Consider the following 21,079-nt stretch of genomic DNA (forward strand, 5'->3'; position numbering starts at 1 on the left):
ATCTTTATAAACTAGTCGACAATGCATGGCTAAATTGTATCTTGGTACTCTTGTAGGGTAAAGAGAGTGCTTATATTGTATTACTTATTCTCAGTGTTTCTATTTAACTACTGAAAGGAACTGTGGAAAAATACAATTCAAAATGCATGTAGTATAAGTAAATCTTTTCTGTTATAAATAAAAAAAAAACTGTTAATACCATGTAATGTCATACTAACCCATGAAAATTTGTATACCATTATTTAAATTTAATTTGTTTTTAATATTAATATTAATTAATACCAGATATTCTTTTAGTAGATAGAGAAAGAAATATCTATATTTTAATTTTTGAAATAGCTATATTACAGTTATTTTCATTTAATGTTTCCACCACAGCAAATTTACATATTGAAGTCTAATCACTGCCAAGTGTTGTTCAATCCTTTTTTCAACTTGTCTGTTCTATGTATATTTTCAATTCCTGACATACATTTAGTTTAAATTTAATTTAAATGTACATGACAAAATACATTGAGTTTGTGAGTTTCATCAGATGAAAGTAAAATTCTAGTTAGAGATTTAAGAGTTAAAAAAGTTTGAGTTATTGAGAGTCAGCTGTATTCTGATTGATGTAGAGCTGACTGACATATTTCAGTATGTTATCTTGAAGGCTTAGAGTAAATGGTGCAGATATTTGTCAAGGTAGAGGATTCAATGCCATTCTAAAAGCTATTCACTCACAATGGAGTATAGCATACAGAACTGCAGAAATTTATTTTTATTACAAAACAAAATCTGTCATTTAAGCAGAGAGACATTTTATTTGTAGACAAAGCCTGATATCCTCATGCAATATGATTTTGGGCTGAATAGTAAGTTTGAATATACCAGTAGTGTAATAGACATGGCACTCTGAGAACTGTGTGTACCAAATAAAATGCTTGATTAGCAGAAAATTCATTTGAATATAATGAAAGTTGCTTAACTTGGTAATACAGTAGAGCATCGATTATCCGACCCCCAATTAACCGTCACCTCGGTTAACCGACTGTTCTAGTCGGCAAATTCTAATGTCCGCTAGTGATGTGGCGCTACAATATTTGGCTATATCTTGGCTACTTTAATAGTATTTTTACGTGTTTTAGCTGGCAACACTGGCTCGACCATGAAAGGGAGCCAGTATTTAAACGAGGCTCAATTTTCTAATTTTTAACGATACAATAGCGACGATTATTATTTTAAAAAAGTTTTGTTAGGCTTAACATCAATGAAAATTCAATGCAAGTAGGTTAATAGCAATATACTAATTACATGAGATATACTAATATACTATACTAATAATGTATTTTTTCATATTTTTTGGTTATCCGTTTTTTTCAGTTATTCGACCAACCCCAGTCCCCAATTGAGTCAGATAATCGATGCTCTACTGTATATGTTTTTATCCAGGAGTTTGAAGCAATCTTACAAAATTATCTTTTCAAAGCACAGGTTATTTAGAAACTGAAATTGCTCTCATAAATTGTACAATATCTTGATTTGTTGTGCTTTTTGACAATTTTGTGCATTATTTAAAATAATGCATTGGGTATCTATCTCAAATTGTTCTTTCAATTAAAATGCATTTAAAAAAATTGTTTTCTTTCAATTACATTTATCTTTAAACCTCAAGAAATTTTTAAAAAGCAGAAATAAATAAATGCTCATAGATTTTGTGTTTTTTTTAAGTTTCTTGCTGTTCAAAAGAGAATAGATATTTGAGAATTTTTTATGGATTCCAGAGTGGTTTCTTTGAAACATTTTAAGAAATTTGCCTGATAACAGACATATGCCTGATAACAGAGTTTAAAATCTTTCAGTTTTCCAATTACCATCATTATTTTCTTTCCAAGTTGCATGGTATTGACCTGTAATTCTGGACCAATTTTTAAAATCTCTAACTCGAGCATTGTTTGGTAGCCCAAAAGTCCCTGACCTTGACCTTTCGCAACAAGAAAATTTCTTATGTCTCCTTCTTGCTCACTTTAACATTACAACCAAATTTGTATAGTAATTCTAAGGCTTCACTCTGTCCATATGGGAAAGTTTCCTAATTGAAGATTTTTGCATCTTACAGGAAATTCCCTTCTCCTTACATGATTCACACAGGTCCTCACCAATAACATTGTACAATGCTCCCAAGTTTATTAATTAGTTTAAAGGCACACCTCCTATGATGACTTCGATGTTCTGCTCTTTTGCCATGTTGATCTGGTCATTGTCTTTTAGATTAAATGTATAGTATTCATTGCCCCTTGAGTCATCTAAATTTCTCNATGGAAATTGAAAGAAAGGAAACTTTGATACATCTGGGCAGCTTAGATTTGCAAGATATATTCTACACCATTCCAGACACTGATATGGTGGAAGAGGGTGAAGACACATTTCAAAAGACAAAGACCGTATTAACAAACTATTTCAAATCAATGACAGACAAGACATACGAGCACCATGTCTGTTGCAGAAAGAAGACAAAATTATTAATCAGTTTATCACGAGATTGAGGCAGCAAGCAAGGTATTCTTCAGCTGAAGAGGAAATTAGGGACCAAGTACTGGAAAATTGTCGCTTATCAGAGATAAAAAATCAAATTCTCAAAAGAGGAGATATAACTTTAAAGGAGGTTGGTGAAATAGCACAAGCATTTGAGACTATTTCAATTCAAATGAGGAGTTTGGAAACTGAATCAGTCTTGAAGATTGTGACAGGAAACCATGTCCAAAAAAGGAATCACATACTGAGGAACAAAAAACAAATCTGCCATCATTGTGGTTATGCAAACTGATCAAAAGTGTCCCGTCAAAGTGAAAATGTGTAAACTTTGCAAAAATATAGGGCATTTTGCTGCAATATTCGGGACAAGGAGACCAAACAAGGTGCCCTGTTGGATAAGAAGCACAATGCAACATAGGCGAGAAATTTAGATGACTCAAGGGGCAATGAATACTATACATTTAATCTAAAAGACAATGACCAGATCAACATGGCAAAAGAGCAGAACATCGAAGTCATCATAGGAGGTGTGCCTTTAAACTAATTAATAAACTTGGGAGCATTGTACAATGTTATTGGTGAGGACCTGTGTGAATCATGTAAGGAGAAGGGAATTTCCTGTAAGATGCAAAAATCTTCAATTAGGAAACTTTCCCATATGGACAGAGTGAAGCCTTAGAATTACTATACAAATTTGGTTGTAATGTTAAAGTGAGCAAGAAGGAGACATAAGAAATTTTCTTGTTGCGAAAGGTCAAGGTCAGGGACTTTTGGGCTACCAAACAATGCTCGAGTTAGAGATTTTAAAAATTGGTCCAGAATTACAGGTCAATACCATGCAACTTGGAAAGAAAATAATGATGGTAATTGGAAAACTGAAAGATTTTAAACTGGGCTCTCAATTGACCCCACTTTTCTCCAGTGTCCCAACTGCTACAGAGTGTGTCCTGTTCAAAATTTTTGATCAAACACAGGAACAAATTGAACTGCTTATTTGCCAAGATATCATTGAAAAGGTTAAGGGACAAATCCCCTGGGTGTTCCCAGTAGTTCCTATAGTGAAGGACATGGACAAGTTTAGTTCTACATGTGCAGTGCAAACAAGGCTATTGTGAGGGAATGGTTCCTGTTACCGGTATTTGAAGAAGTTCTAGACAAGATTCAGGGAAGCAAATGGTTTAGAACATTAGATATCCGTGATGCAAATCACCAAATTGAACTGGATTTTTCTAGTTCAATTAGGCTCCAGAGAAATCACAACCTTTGACAGATTTGGGTCTTTATAGATATAAATTTGGTTTGAATCGTGCTTCAGAAATGTTTTAATGCTTTTTGAAGTCAATTCTACAAGATTGTGAAGGGGCAGAGAATTTCTTAAATGATATCATAAGACTCAGTAGGACAATTGAAGAACATGATAGATGGTTAGTGAAAGTCTGTGAGACATTGAAAGTCAAAGGACTAGCTGTAAATGTGGGAAAGTGTAAGATTGCAGAAAAAGAAAGTGAATCTATGGGACAAGGCTACTGTCCACTTGAATAAAAAATTGAAACAATACAAAATTTTAGGAGACCAGAGACACCAGATGAAATAAGGGAATTTTTAGGTTTGGTAAATTTCTGTGCATCATTTATTCCAAGGTTAGTTCAGATAAATGAACCACTTTAAGCTCATGTATATTTCAGAACAATTCAAATGGACAGAAGAACGAGAGCCTTTTGTGAAATAAAGCGACTAATGGGGAAATTGGAAAAACTAGGTATGCTTCAATGCAAATAATTGTAGATGCAGGACCAGAAGCATTAGGTGCTATGCTAATGCAGAAATACTCAATGGGATGGCAAGTTATCTGCTATACTAGTAAAAGCCTTTCAAGATGCAAAAAACAATATTCTCAAATAGTGAAGGAAGCACTGGTGTTAGTTTTCACTTGTGAACATTTCCATCAATGGTTTTATAGAATACAATTTGACTTGGTGACAGATCATAAACTTCTTAAATATCTGTTCACATCAAAATCAAAACTCCTTTTACAACCTACTCACATCAGATAACATATGAGAAAAGCATCATCAATGTAGCTGTGAATTATTGTGATTAGTCAGCAAAGGACCAAGACTTCAATGGGGAAGCTATAAATTATGCTTATTGGATAGCTACGGAATTTTTCCAGAGCTATGCCACTAAAAGAAATTGACCATGATTTGGGAAAAGATCCAATACTGATAGTGGTTTGCCATGCAATACATACTGACCAATGATCTCATTGATCAATTTATATTGCATGGCAAACCTTTAACCATTGGAGATCTATTGGGTAACTGCTAGTTTAAAATTCTGAAGGATGAACTTTGTCTCTGGGAAAATGCTGTTCTTTGGGGTACATGCATTGTGATCCCACTAGTATTACAGAGTAGGGTGTTAGATATTGCACACGAGGGACACCTAGGCACAATAGCCATGAAAAGTAGACTACAGAGTCAAGTTTGGTGGGGGGGAAAAATCAACAAAGATGCTGAAAAGCATGTTAAATCACGTCCCAGCTGTTAGCTGATCCAAAAATCTATAAACCAATACCTTTGTTCAGGAATGTAATACTAGATAGGCCATGATGTACAGTAGATCCCCCTATAAAAGTGTTTCCTATAGTTATGATTCCTATAAAAATTGTGGCATTATCCGTAAACAACGGTAAAAATAACTCCTACAGAGGTCTATACTGATGCTGTGAAAGTAGATTCAATAAAGCAGTGGTTTTACTGTTGTCTCTGGCAATGCTGTCAACCCAGCAGGGAAGGTAGTTGTGGAATGTGAACATGGTCAGAAAGGTTATGGGTGTGTAAAACTGTGTTTGATTAAAGACTAGCTGTGTTAAAATTATGTTAAATAACTACATACACTATAATTGGCGACAAAGATTCAAAGGAACAATCAAGGTAACAAATTTGTGAATATTTAACTGTGGGAAAGAAAGAATCTTGAATTAGAACTATGGAAAGTAGTGATCAGTTACCCCCTGTCAACCCTTGTGGTGAACAAGGAAGTGTTTTTTTTTCCAATGGAAAAGGTGGCTTCAAGCAATTGAATTACATCTCACTAGCAAAAATATTACAGATGGAAATTGAAAGAAAGGAAACTTTGATACATCTGGGCAGCTTAGATTTGCAAGATATATTCTACACCATTCCAGACACTGATATGGTGGAAGAGGGTGAAGACACATTTCAAAAGACAAAGACCGTATTAACAAACTATTTCAAATCAATGACAGACAAGACATACGAGCACCATGTCTGNAAAAAAATATACGTATTTTGGAAATGTTGAGTCGAATTAGTCTAGAATCGATTAATTTTATGAAAGAAAACCTTTCAAACAGCCGTAGTCCGTAAACTATGATTCCTACAAAATTGATTCATAAAGAACGGAACGTATCTACCGTCTTATAGGGGGATCTACTGTACATTTGTGGTGGATCTGTTAGATCCCCTTCTAACAAAAGAATATCTGCTGGTAATTATTGATTATTATAGTAGATTCTGTGAAGTGGCAATTATCTACAGCATGAAAGCAGATACAATGTTGAGAAACTTTACTGAAATATTTACTAGACACTTTTCCTTGCATAATCACTATTGATAATGGCCTGCAATTCATTAGTGTGGAACTAGAGAGATGGGCAGAGCAACAAGGTATCACAATTAGGCATTCAGGTCTACTGTAGCCTCAAGCAAATGGTGACGTGGAAAGACAAAATCATAGTTTACTGAAAAGATTAAAAATTGCACAGGCAGGAAACTATAACTGGAGGGAAGAATTGTATGATTATTTATTAATGTATCATTCAACACAACATTCTACAATAGGTATAAGTCCAGTGGAATTATTGTTCAACCATAAGATTAGAACAAAACTATCCAAATTTGTTGGTGATATTGGGTTGATGAAGAAATGAAAGATGAGAGGAAAGGAGTACTACAATAAATGGTATATGGTAAAGGAATGCAATTTGAAACCAGGTGATACTATTCTCCTGAAGCAGAGCAAAGAAAATAAATTGAGTTGTTTGATTCAGCAAAATATCAAATAAGTAGAAGAGTGGGAAATAAGGTCACTGTCAAATCACCGACAGGGAATACTCTTATCAGGAACATCTCCAAGATTAAAAGATTTATTCCAAATGAACACACACCACCGGAAACAACCCAAGAGAGATCCAGAGTTGTTTCTGGCTGAATCAGGTCCAATGCTAGAGGAGGAGGTGCCAACTGAGGAATGGTCAGGAAACCATAGTGATCCCGCACAGATGCAAGACAACTATCTAAAGCCAGTAGAGACAAGCAAACCAGATCACAATGGTTGTAGCAAATCATGGAGAGAACACACAGCGTCTTTATGCTATCATGATTATATCATGTATTAATTAATTAAATTATATGTTATGTTTATTTTTATGTTATATTTACATTAACTTTGACTTCTGTAAGTGGTTATCACTATTTAACCTGTTATGTAATCAGGCTATGTAAAAAAAAGGAGATGATGTACCAACTGGCAATACTGTCAACCCATTGGGCGAGACAGCTGTGAAATGTGAACCAGGTTGGAAAGGTCACAGGTTTATAAAACTGTGTTTGAATCAAGACTAGCTACATTAAATCATGTTAAGTGAGCTACATACACTAAAGTGGATTGCAAAGTTATTAATCTACAGAACATTTAAACTGAGGTACAGACAGATGGAAGACCAGCTATGCCTCTTGTCTAATTCCTATCCTGTAAATAGCACCTTAGACAAACTATTTTGGCACACAATCTATTTAGTGATCTAACACAAAAGATTTGTGATTCATAAAAATGTTCTTTTCTCTGGCTAAACAAAAAATTGCATTTGGAAAAATGATTAGATCAGTCTGCAGACTATCTAATCATTTTTATCTAATTGTGCATGCTTTTGCATGATCAGTGGTTCATGAACCATACTTTGAGAATCACTGTACTAAAGCATTGTTAAATTAAGTAATTGTCATTACAAGAGATCTACTAGGATAGAGAATATATGTATTGAATGCAGCAAAAATATTAACATGTATTTTTCTATCATGTTAATATTTTTGCTGCATTCTATTTTGCAATAAAATTAAGACTAAATCTATATCATCTGCTTTCCCACACATTATTGCAAAATGGAAATTCGAAAAGATAAGGTGCAACCCTTGTTCATTATTTATGCTATAATTAATGAGAGTTATAGAATAAAAGTATTTAAATTGAATACAATATTGATTATGATTAAATTTAGGTAAAAATTACTTTCAACAATGAATGCTTTGTTTGTTATTGACAGTTCATTTACCAATAACTATATTTTCTTAAGTGAAAGCGTGAGAAATTTTACTTTTCCTAGATGTAAATATTTATTTTTGCATATTTACTATATTAGAAATGTCCTTGTTAAATTTAAACAAAGAGTTAAACTTACATTTATAGTAGTTTTAAAATATAATTTGAATATATTTTACTGTAAATAATGACTTTTTTATTTTGGCATATTTAGCACTGAAATCACTCGCCATGCAGTCTTGTGCTATTTTATCACAACGTGCAGTTCCTAATGAAAATGTTGAAAATGATGATGATACTTTATTTACAAAGAAACGCAGGGTAGTCAGTATAGATAGTCAGGTAAGTGACATTTAAAATTTTGATTGAAATTTGTTGTCTTCATTTTTATTAAGAAATTTCTGATTAAAATCAAAAATTATATTTGTGATCTCTTAGAATAATTTTATTTGTATTCTATGCATTAGAGATAATATATACGTATAGTTTGACAAGAAAAAATAAGCATACTGACAATAAAACTAGTGAATGCAGAGAGAACTATAAATTAACTTTATCTCTACAGCAGCACTTCTTGAAATCTTCTTATAGTAAATTTGTATGATTATGAATACATTCAAATGAAGGTATGATTATGATAAACAATATTCTTGATAAGTATTCTCTAAAGCATTCTTAAATTTAACTTTTATGGGAAGATACTCATTAGGGAGAAAAATGTTTATATATTCATTCCTACTTGTTAATATTTCTACTGCATTACAATTTTCAATAAAATTTTCCATAATTATTACAGAATGTTAAGATAAGATACCAAGTGCATAACTTGATTTAAAATATTTTTTGAGATTGAGCCTTTTTTTTGCTTTGGGATGATAGGCTTATTAACTTTGTCATATGCTTTCCTGAGTTCAAATTGTGTTATTGTGAACTGCAATGTAACAAATATTAACATTGGTAGAAAAGAAAGTAAAAAATTATCATGAATATCGTTTTGCATAAATTAAAGCAACAAACAACATAGATTTAATTTTTATATTGCTTTACTCATTATAATCTTTTAATAAAAGAATTTGACAAGGCAAATGACACTAATAAAAAGTAAGGCTAGTGATTTGAAGAAACAATGCTATGAACTGTTTTTAGTAATTTTTACTACAAATTTTTTTTTCATCAAATGCTTAATGTACATTTCCAAATTTTAAATTTGCTTAGTTTATTTATTTTTATTTATCTAAGTATACTGGTACAAACCATGATGCAGGGAGAAGAATAAAAAGCAAAACACAAATATACAAAATCATACAACATATCTAGGGAATTCGATCCCGGTCCTTATTTCTAATCCCGGGATTTTGGGATTATACTTATTCAATCCCGGGATTATTTCGGTATTGAGGGTTAATAAAAAATAAGAAAATCTTACAGAAATCAAAAATCAAAATTTAGACAAAAATCAACGTATTTTACGGTATACACCTAGTTAATTTAATCACTCTAACTAATCAGACTTAGAGTCAGACTAACCAGACTTAAAATCACTGTTTCATGTTAAATTTATTCTTTTTTAAACATCACTGACATCTCTTTAAACTCACATAAATTGAAAAAACCTTTATGTAACAAACTATGCAAATAAACCTTGAAAATTAACAAAAATCTCTCTTAACATCGACTAAATAGACTACTGTACTTTCATATAACAACCTAGTAAGTAGGTAGTAAAGTAAGTTTCTTAGCAAAAAGTATTTAAAAATAATATTAATCAGTCAAATTTTTCTTAAATATAAAGAAAACTAATCTAATAGGAACATTCTAATTTGAATTACGAAAATATGATCTGAGAAATAACAACGCATCCAGTGTCTCATCACCAAGTCTGCTTCTCAATTTGTTGCACATATATGCAGCTGCTGAGAAAACGCGTTTAGGTTTGATGGAAGTTGGAGGAATCGTTAGTAAATACTTATAAGCTTTGAGGACACGGGGAGGATGGAAGAAAACAGTCCGGTCGACACGGATCGGGATTGTATGAGTAAAGGCTACAATCCCGATTGTTTCGATCATTGTAAGCATGTCTTTCTAAAAATAAACGCGTTAATTTTGTAAATTCGGTCTCTGTGTGAGTCTCTCAGCGTCCAGCAAACCACTACCCCGAAACGTAAAAAGACTTTCTCGCATCATCCTGACAGATCGCGGGCAAGGCGAGGGTCGTAACCTTTTCACCTAAGGTCGATCCCCCTAAGCGAGAGGCGTCGGGTCTATATTAACTACACTGGCAAAACAAGATGGCTGACACATTGACAGGTAAAACGCACTGAGTAGTGCTCTCGACTGCTACCAGAAAATCGATTGGCGCCCGCGAAAATTCAAAAGTACAAAAATGAAGTATATTACCAAGTAACCCAGTGAGAACTGCTTGCCTATCATTTTAGTTGAAAATACAAGAAGTTTTATTACAAGCAAGCATCGCAAGCCCGCTAGGTTAATTTCTGCTGCTTGCTTGGAATAAAATTTCTTGTATTTTATATTAAAATGATAGGCAAGCAATTCTGTTAAAAGCACTGGCACTGAACGTTTCGCTTCATGCAGTCTATTTTTTTTAAAATGATGTCAATCCCGAAAATCTCGGGATTAGGAAAACTTAATCCCGAAAATTTTGGGACTGAAAAGTGGTCGGGATCCCGGGATCCCGATTTTCGAGATCCCGGGATCAAATCCTCTAAACATATCCCACAAATATATACAACATCATCAATAAAATAATAAATCAAACAAAAAAAAAGTAAATACTCTATATTCGTCATTAATCTATTCCCAAGAACCTAATAAATATGGAATATGATGAATATAGAAACAATTTTTCTCATAATAAATAACTGATATTCAATTAATCCATTCCCATCCTGAAAGAAAGGTACAAGAAAAAATTATGTTGTTTGTTTGTAAAACTTTACTGTATTTATTTAGTACAATAAAGATATAGTGGTAGAAGGGGAAGAACAGTATTATTGTTCAGAAGAATAGATATCAATTAAAACATTAGGCAATTCCAATTGTGATCATGGGGTCTGTTTTGCCGATGATTCAGTAGCACTTGATTTAATAAAGAACTTGTCCAGTGTTTTGTGTTTTTGTGTGCTTTTTAAAACTTTTCTGAAGTAGGCAATTACATTATCATTAATGTATTTGTATTTTGGTTGACTATAGTAACATTTGGGTGCCATTTTGGCATGATTGGAACTTTGTTTCTAATATAATAAGACACCAACCAAATGCCGGCATTTGGTTGGTGTCTTATTATATTGGATATCGGGTTTGGAGATGTTTATTTGTTTCTAATATTGATTATTTTTCAATAACTCAACAACAGACATGACAACCGCACAAAGCAGATGGATTAACTACAGCTAGCTAACATGGCTAGCTGATCGGTGTGAGTATGCAATTGTAGTGCCACTTCCGGTGTTGGGAATGACAACAAATACAGAAAATACCGATGAATATGGAAAAAATAAAAAAGTCATCAAAATGTGATGAATATTGAATATTACGAATATAGAGGTTCTACTGTATTTATTTAATTTATTTATTTAATACATTCTAAACTTAATTTACATTTACATGGGAGAACTGTCCAAAAAAATAACAAAATAAATTGATAACCAACAGACTAGGCTAAACCTTACCTAGAAAATAAGAAATCAACAATTAAATCACTTGGGAGACTATCCGATTTTGCGAACAAGTATCTAGAGCAACCACTGGTTAAATAACAGACCACGTCCCCAGGCAAAATTGTTTAGTTTCTAATAAGAACTAATTAGTCCAAAGTAATGCTTGTCTTGTGTTTTGGACTGATTAGTTTTTATTGAAAGCTCAGTAAATTGAGTATTACAATATTGTTCCAAATTGACTAGTTAACTTTTATTATATTTAAATTGGAATTCAAATAAATCACATTCTCAATCATTGGATAAAAATTTTTATAGTAGCATAGAACAAAGCAGTGATTACTTGTTTAAAATTTTCTTCATACTCATTGTCTGAAGATTTATGTAGTTATCAAACTATGAATAAAATCTAAAATAATGTGATATTAATTTTTATTATTAGAAGACATGAGAAAATAAATTTTATCACTAAAAAAAAAAGTTGATTTATTTTGGACATTGGAAATAATACAAGTAATGTTAACATACTTTTTTATTTTTTTCTCTAATGAAATTAATTTAATTTTTGTGAAAAATATTTTAGAATAAAATTATTGAATATGGAAAGGAAGTGAAAATTATATTATGGGAATTGATTTTCAAAGAATATTGTGTTTTTATGATCATTTGTATACAGAATGCAAATATGTTCTAAAATAGAAATATTTTTGGTCAAATCATATATTGTTAATTATAATAACAATAGCATTCACACATGTAATAGTATTATGAATAATTTATAATAGTATTTACCATTTATGATTGATATGATCTTGATTAAGAGACAATTATGCTTAATTTGTTCATTTCAATTGTTAAATATCAGATTTGATCAGAATAAACTAAAATATTCAATGATCTAAAATTTGTTAGTTTGTAACAAATTTAATTATCATAATGACTTTTTTTATAGTAGTAATAATTAATATTAAAGGTTATACTTACATGTTGTGGCATTATGAACGGTGACTGTTTAGAGTTTGGATAAGTTCACAAGCATTTTCAATAACTTATAGTTACCATCTTTAGGTGTAAATCGAATACAGCAGTTTTATATTTTGAAACTTTCGAACAGCTTGTTGATCATAACAAAGAAGCTAGATAGAACACCAATTTAAATTGAAAATTGGAGTATAGTTTGAAAATATTTTTTGCACAGCAATATGAATGATGTAGTATTCACAAACAATAAGTGCTAAGCACCACTGAAGCTCTAGAAATGCAGATTATAATGTTTAAATAGTGTTGTCCATATTTGTGGAATTTCTAGAGTTGTTGCATTGCACGGTGTAAGAGTCGATTACAGTCGACCCCCCTATAAGATATAGATAAGTTTTAATTTATTAGGAATCCGATTTCTTACAAGTCGTTCCAATCACAGCCCGACACGTGTCAAGTTTACGGACTACGGCTGATTGAAAGGTTTTCTTCCATAAAATTAATCGATTCTACACTAATCCGACTCAACATTTCCAAAATACGTATATTTTTTCGTAGTTTTATAGGAATCGTAATTATAGGGACCGTAATTATAGGGGAGTCGACTGTATATATAGGTTCTCCCAAATAAAAAGTTCTTTTTGAATGTTGCATCCTTTTAATAGTTTTGCTTGGGCCCAGATCGGCTGATATTCCTGATCAAGCACTTTTTTCGCCAATTCTGTTGGTCTTATTATTTAGGATGTCTTCTTGATGTTCTGTGATGCGAGATATTAGCGTTCTGGCTGTGGCTCCTATATAGGTAGTTTCCTCTCCTGATTGATCATGCTTTAATGGAATTTGATAAACTCCCGATTTTTCATTCAATTTAAAGATGTCTCTATCGTTACATAATAATCTTCTTAGTGTTGGTTGTGTAGTTAGCGGTAAAATAAAACCATTCGCTTTAAAAAGACGTACTATTTTAAGAGATACGGGATCTAAAAACGGTAACGGGAGTGTGCTATTTTTAGCTCCTCTTTGTTAGTGAGAAAAGTTTGAGGAAATAGTTTATTTTTAACACGGTTCTGGAGATAATAAAATTTTGACTGGGAGTAACCAGCTTCTTGCATAGCTCTACTAATAAGCTGTAATTCTTCTTCTACCAATGCTTGGTTTGAGGGGATGAGGGAAGATATGGCAGAGTTCATGTAGTTTTTGGGTTGGAATGTCGTCGTAGGAATAATTTGTGGTATGTTGTTGTTTTTATGATGAACAGAAAACAAAAACTCAGGAGATTTTTGGATATCTAGATCTTAGAAAGAAATTCTGGCATTTAATTCTTCTAAAGTGAAATTGATAGATGGATAAACAGATGCCAACATTTGAATGAACTGTTCTAAATTGTCTGTGGAACCTTCCCACGCGAGTAGTATGTCATCTACATAATGAAAATACATTATTGGGTATTGGATGGTCAGAGGGGCATTAAAAATACGCTGTTCTATGTTGCGCATAATGAGTTCTGCTAACACCGGTGACAATGGGGACCCCATTGATAAACCTTGTATCTGTTTATATATTGTGCCATTAAACTGAAAGTAATTGTTTTCAGTTATGAGTAGGAGAGCTTTAAGTAAATGTATTACATGTGAAGTTGGGTACCCAGAGCTGAGCAGCAGAGAATTGGCAAGCATGACTGCCTCGAAATATGGTACCAATGGGTAAAGAGAAACGTCGTCAACCTTAAACAAGTGGTATGCATTAGTGGGGAGGTCTTTTAGTTAGGTAGAAATGACTGTTTTAGCATCCATAGAGGCTGTGGTTACAAGGTTGGATGGAAGTAATAAGAATGTAAATAATTTTGCTATGACAGCTTCCAGATGGTATGTAGGATGGGTGTGTTTGTTGACCAATGGTCTTAAAGGCCAATCAGGCTTATGTGTTTTACCTCAAAAAATAATCTAGGGCAGGGCTTCTTAAACTATGGGTCACGACCGCATTTAGGGTTGCTTAGCGAAATCTTGGGGTCACGAGATTTTAATGCAAAATATTGAAAATAATTTGTGAGAGTTTGAAAATGGCACGCTTTGTGTCATAGGTTTTGTGAGTTGCGTTTTGTGTCACTTCTGGTGCAGCAAGACAACGATTCAGCAACATTGATTGTAATGTGAACTAGTGTAGTATTGTTGCTTTTCAGTGTATTCAGTTGTGTCTGTTTCATTGTAACACAACAGTGAACTGTGGTAGTATACCATTATTGTTTTTGTAAATTTGTATACTGTATATCTTTATTTTATATTTTTTGGATCGCAAAAAAATTGCAATCATAAATGGGATTGTGAATAAAAAATAGTTTAAGAAGCCCTGATCTAGGACAAGCAGTGTTCATTGGTGGTTTTAGAGATTCTGTTAATGAAGATACAATCCCTGGAAGAGCTGTAATTTTGCGTGTTTTCCATAATATGCTGTTCGTTAGGTCTTGTTTTTTAATAGCGGACTTGGATTGTTTCAGGAAGTCATTTGCCCTTGATAGAAAATCTTGATTTTTACACAAAACAAATCTTTTTTCTTTATCTGCCACAAGTAAATTTAAATGGTTGGATGTGAGGAAGGACTTTACTGATTGAATCATTTTCATATCCACGTTTTTGTTTCTCGGGCATTGCTGCATTGCTATGCTTGAAATAGCTGATAATTCCAACTTGGGTTCCAACTCTGGAGTAGACATACTTTTAATAGCCGCAATGGTAGGAGGAATAAGATGTGAATAATCAAGTATTGGGACCAGTATGTGTTTTGGTCCCTTTATTAGTGTTTGATGAATATTGTCTGGCACATTTAAAACTGTGAAGTTGTAATACTGAATTTCTATTTTTCTAGTTTGCTTTCAGTGGGAAGTTTCTTGTAGCCAATAAAATTTCTTATTGAGTTTCCTTCTGATTTCATACTTTTTTATTGGCGATGTATCTTATTTTACCCAATTGTTGGTATAGGATTTTTGCATCACACTGTTTATCGAAGTATAGTTGGGTCAAGTACAACTGTTTTTCTTCTTCTACTGTGGCCTTACGTTTGTTCTTGATTAATTTAGCCAGTAGACTTCATTCAAATCGTGGTAATAAGGCACGAACTTCAACCAGAAAGGAGTCATATTTGAGAGCGATGCATTTGAGGATGAGACCCTTCTTGCAACTCTTTAAAAGGAACCATAGCTGTGCTTTTAGCTTCAACCATGCAACTCTTGTATTCAATAATATAAAGAAGTGTTTTTTATTATTTTCCATATCAAATGTAATAATCACTTCACGCTGACTTTTTCAATATCAAGGGTACACTTACATGTTACGGCGTTATGAACGGTGACTGTTTAGAGTTTGGTTAAGTTCACAAGCACTTTCGATAACTTATAGTTACCATTTTCAGGTGTAAATCGAATACAACAGTTTTATATTTATATGCAAAAAATATTTTCAAGCTATATTCCAATTTTCAATTTAAATTGGTGTTCTATCTAGCTTCTTTGTTAAGATCAACAAGATGTTCAAAAGTTTCAAAATATAAAACTATTGTATTTGATTTACACCTGAAGATAGTAACTATAAGTTATTGAAAATGCTTGTGAACTTATCCAAACTCTAAACAGTCATCATTCATAACGCCACAACATGTAAGTGTAACCTTTGATATTGAAAAAGTCGGTGTGAAGTGATTATTACATTTGAATATTAATTAAATTTGAAATCAACATTTATCAAATTATTATTAAAGCATTCATCAATAAAATATTAGAATAATTGCATTTGTTCTAGTAAGTGTAGTCATTAAAAATTTATTGCCTTTTCAGATCACTAATCTAATTTATAAAATACTTAATAATCTCTGTGAAATTAATTTATTGAATCAGAAATCATTTTAAAAGCATAACAATATAGTATAATTTTAACAAATAATGATTAATGAATTGTTTAAATTTTTGCAGTCATTGCTTCTACCTTTAGTACAGAATTGTGTGGATATTTGTGATTTAGAAATAAATGGTTGTATAGATAATAGGTTTTCCAAGAAATGCTGGTATGTATTTTACAATTAACTTTATATTTACATTGGCCTTAACATATAAAAAAAAATTTTTTTTCAAATAGGACATTTAGCTTGAATTGTTTTAATATAATAATAGGATTTATATTGCTATTGCCCAGAAAATAAAATTCTATCAGAAAACCTAGAAAATATCACAATACCCTTTTCTCTTAGAAAAAAATTTTTTCAAATGAAATTTTGCTATTTCAGGTTAAATGTACCAGATTTAAGATTTGTTACAATATTTTCTAAAAGGAGGTTTTAGCATAATGTTAGAGAATGCTTAACAAAAAAAGAATGCACAAGAAATGTGCATTTGTGAGAGAAAAGATGTCAAGAATTTTTATTAGATTAATTATTTAATGGAAATGTTCAAAAACATTGACAGAATTCTTGGATGTATTTGCTTCTTTTTTCAACTAATTATTTAAACTAATAATTATATCTTGAGCATATGATCTTAGTCTGCCTAATTTAGAAAGTGCTTTTATTTTAAAAATATAAATTGATTCAATATCAACTTACAGTTGGTTAAAAAATTAATAAGTAATTTTATGTTTATAGTAAAATAGTCAGTGTGTACAGTTATCCCTTGCTTAATGCACTTTCGCTTAATGTGGGATTTAATTAACACACAAAATTAATTGTGGCAATACCGTTTTTAAATGTGACAGAAATTTTAATTAACACGAAAAAATTAAAAAAACTATTGGAGGTCGTTTTTGACATCAGAAAGTAGCTTTAAATAACTTTACTGAAGTCAAATCCGTGCACTACAACTTTAGAACGATTAATTAAATTTGATAAAAAAAAATCGCATTAAAAAACAATTAAGCGTTAATCGTGCATCATTAAAGGTTGATTAAAATTGTGATAAAATTTTTTTGTGCAGGTAAAAATTTTTGAAAAAATTTGGAGACTTAAAAAAACATTCCAAAAATCCAAAAAAAAAATTTTGGGGGCCAAAAGGACCGAGTTTTATGTAATGCTATGCAACTTGCCTGAGATATCTCGGGCTAAGGGTTTAAGGGTTAATTAACCATGTTAATCAAGGGATACCTGTATTTGACTGGATCAATTTTATATAATATAAATATATACAGGTATGTAGTGTGGATGGGTGTAAAGTTATCAAATGTCTGTTTTTCTGTAAGTTTATTTATTCATAAACTATCAAATTAATGTGTAAATGATTGAAAGTATAGTTCTAAAATTAGTTATAAATATTATGGTTACATAAGAAATAAATTGAACAAACAAATAATGTAAAAAAAAATCTTTGTAATCCAGCAATATTATTTTAATAAGACCTGAAGATTTGTTTTTAAATAATTTTGTATTTCTAACTTTATATTTATTTACTTTTATTATTTTGCTTATTTGTTGTTAATTTTTATCTTTATTTATGCTAATGTTTAAATATTCAAATGTGTTTCAATGCTACTACATCCTTATGTTTTATCATATTTCTGTTTTAATTTTTTGTTCTTTAAGATAACAATGACATGTAATTCAAATAATGTATGAAATAAATATTTACCTTTTGTTCTTAGAGGAACTCTGTATTCTCTTTGAATTAAATGCTATCAACTTAAAATGATTTATTATAATCAAATAGGTCCAAATCTTATATAATTCAATAATTTAAATTAACTTTCAAATAAACATGCTAAGAAAATATCAAATAAGATATATTTGTCTGCCAGTATGAAGAAAATTGTAAAAGTTTATATTTTAATAATTCAGTAAATAAATTTAATTTTGCATTGTTTAATTACAATATTTGCCAGCTTGTAAGACATGCATGTTTTTTCCCCTAAATATTTGTTAGAAAATTAGAGTGTATTTTATATGCCATAGATTAAAATTTCAGTTAGAACTTTGATTGGATAGAATTTTACTTTTACACTTATGCTAGATTTTGAGTGAGATGTGTAATAAATTTGAAATATGGATGACCTTAACTAGTTAAAGAAGACAATGGTAATGTTCTGTGTAGTAAAATGGGGCCTTTAATGCTTCTTGTTTTATTTAAAATAGTATGCACACAGAATACTTCCTGAGTGCCTATTCCTAATTTCCACAGATCATAATAGAAACTTTTCCTTATTGTCCAATTGAATAATGCCACAATGCAAAAGAAGAGAAACTTTTCCATTATTTTTTCTAAAAATGCTACCAAAAATGGCTGTCTTTTACAGTATTTCAATACTCTGGCAAATAGGGTAAATTAAAATTTTAACATTAAAGGTTCAGAAATGATATATAAAGCATTCTTATTTGAATTAAAATACAGTAGAGCGTCGATTTTCCGAATCAATTGGGGACTGGGGTTGTCCGGATAACTGATTTACGTACGAAAAAATAGTTTAACGTATCCGATGTCGAAATTTTTCTCCATTGCGTGTCGCTTCACATTGAATTTTTGTCGATGTTAAGCCTAACAAAGACTATTGTATCGTTAAAAATTATTTTTTTATTTTGTACAAACAAAATAAATATATTGAAAAATATAAAAATAATAAAAAATTATACTTCAGATGTTAATTTAGTATCAAAAACGTAAAATATTTGAGTACCCCAAGACATAGCCAAAGATTGAAGCGCCACAGCCAGGCGAAAATTTAAATTTGCCGACTGAAATTCTTTCGGATGATTGACTTTTGGAAAATCAACGCTCTACTGTATATTCAAACAAAATATAAACTGGATAATATCAAATAATAAAAACCTTTTACTTATCAACACTTACTTTTAATTTAGCAAGTACTTTTGGTCTTGGAAGGAAGTTTAATTTTTGCACTAGTTTTAATATTTAAATACAGTTTTTGTATAGAAGTGAAAGAAACTGAAATAATCTTTTAAAAAGGGCAAAAGTATTTATTAAATCAAAAAACTAAGTGCTGGTAAGTAAAGATTTCTATTATTTAAAAATATATATATTTAGCAGCTAGAACTAAAATTAAGATTTGGACTTATTTGATTATAATAATTCTTTCAGACCTGAAAGTAGCCCTCATTTTGAGAATATGGACTTTTGTGATCCATCAATAGGAAAATGTGGAAAAAAAAGAGAACAAAGACAATTTATAAAATGCATTAATGAAATTGACTATTAGTTATAAAGATCGTACACCACAAATAATGAGCAATACACACTGCCCAAGATAGAGATCAATGGCATCTTGAACACAGATGATCATCCTAAATAATTGATTCTAGTTAACTCACTCACTCACTCACGTGTTTCTACTTTTACATTTCTAGAATTTTTCTCTTATTCTCTATTTTAACATGTATTGATGTAAATAAATCATGAATATTGATGATGATAAATCATAACTGTAATAATTACATTTGTAACAAGAATCTTAATCAAAATTGCAAATGACCACTTATCTCATATTTAAAACTCTGAAAGAAAGGATTCTGTTCTGCCATAATGGCACTGCAAAATTCCAGAGACTAGTTTAATCATAGGCAGTCGTGGGCCAGTAGCCACTGCTGACCTCTGGACTTATAAGTCAAATCAAGAAATGCTCAGTCAAGACAGTAATACACTTGTAGGGCAACAAGCTATTCTTTCCTTCCTTAATGGCACATGATAAGATATTAGTGTACCACCAATGAGGATCTAAGTTCAAATGCAGTGTAAATTCTATGCCTTATCATATGCAGTAGATGTTAAGACATTGTTTTTCATTTTTCATGCATGCTAATCAACCCTGTTGCAGATCAGATCTGCTCAAAATAAGCATAGTTATGGCTGTTATATAGCCTAAAGTATAGTAAATTAATCAATTAAATTATATATTTTTTTTGCTATTTTTCAGTTGTATGTTAGCAGTTGAGATCAACACACAAACAGATATTGAGAAAAAAAACAAAATAATATAGTATTAATAGTTTTTTTTTTAGTTATTTATTTTCCATTGATAAATTTTTATCAATATATTTACTACAAGATTAAATTGGTCCAACTAATTTTGAAGTGAAAATAGTTTAGAATTAATAAAAATAAAAAAAAATGAAAATTATATAATTTTACTTATTATTATTATTATTATTATTATTATTGTTGTTGTTGTGTTTAGTGGGTTATACTCAGTTCACACCGGTGGCTGTGTACTATGCCGAACCAGAGTCAAGGCATAGCAACCAAAATAAAACTAAAATTAAATAAGTGTGTCAGTGCCTGTATTCAGGAATTTCCTAACAATATGGCATGTATTCAAATATAGTGGCCTTCTGTAGTGTTATGTATGTATTTCTATTCAATTGTAATGTTCCCAGGTTTTTGTGTAGTGTGTGTGGAATCACACACAAACTACACACCTATACAGGAGAGAACAACAGGTAAAATAAGCACCCTATCCATCCTCCACAGATGCCTTATTTCCTGGGCAAGTTCTGTGTACTTGCTAATTTTTTTGGTGCATGTGTTTTGTACATTTCAATGTACAAAACACATTATGTCTATAATGTATGTGATTTTATTGTGTTTGTCA

The 21,079-nt window shown here is 31.2% G+C and overlaps 2 protein-coding genes across 3 annotated transcripts in view; one reads left to right on the plus strand and one right to left on the minus strand.

Annotated features, from left to right (window-relative positions):
- The window catches only part of LOC111624566 (partner of Y14 and mago-like), an 85,839-nt gene that overhangs the window by 30,280 nt on the left and 34,480 nt on the right, over positions 1-21,079 (minus strand). The gene's annotated exons all lie outside the window — the stretch shown is intronic.
- LOC111624565 overlaps positions 1-21,079 on the plus strand; it is a 48,468-nt gene that overhangs the window by 7,003 nt on the left and 20,386 nt on the right. The window contains exons 5-6 of the mRNA XM_023367446.1: positions 8,072-8,199; positions 16,471-16,562. Of these exons, the coding sequence (XP_023223214.1) occupies positions 8,072-8,199; positions 16,471-16,562 (220 nt within the window). The remainder of the gene's footprint in view (positions 1-8,071; positions 8,200-16,470; positions 16,563-21,079) is intronic.

Source organism: Centruroides sculpturatus, unplaced genomic scaffold (genome assembly GCF_000671375.1).
Source record: "Centruroides sculpturatus isolate CEXI.00-Female unplaced genomic scaffold, Cexi_2.0 scaffold15, whole genome shotgun sequence".
Classification (NCBI taxonomy): domain Eukaryota; kingdom Metazoa; phylum Arthropoda; class Arachnida; order Scorpiones; family Buthidae; genus Centruroides; species Centruroides sculpturatus.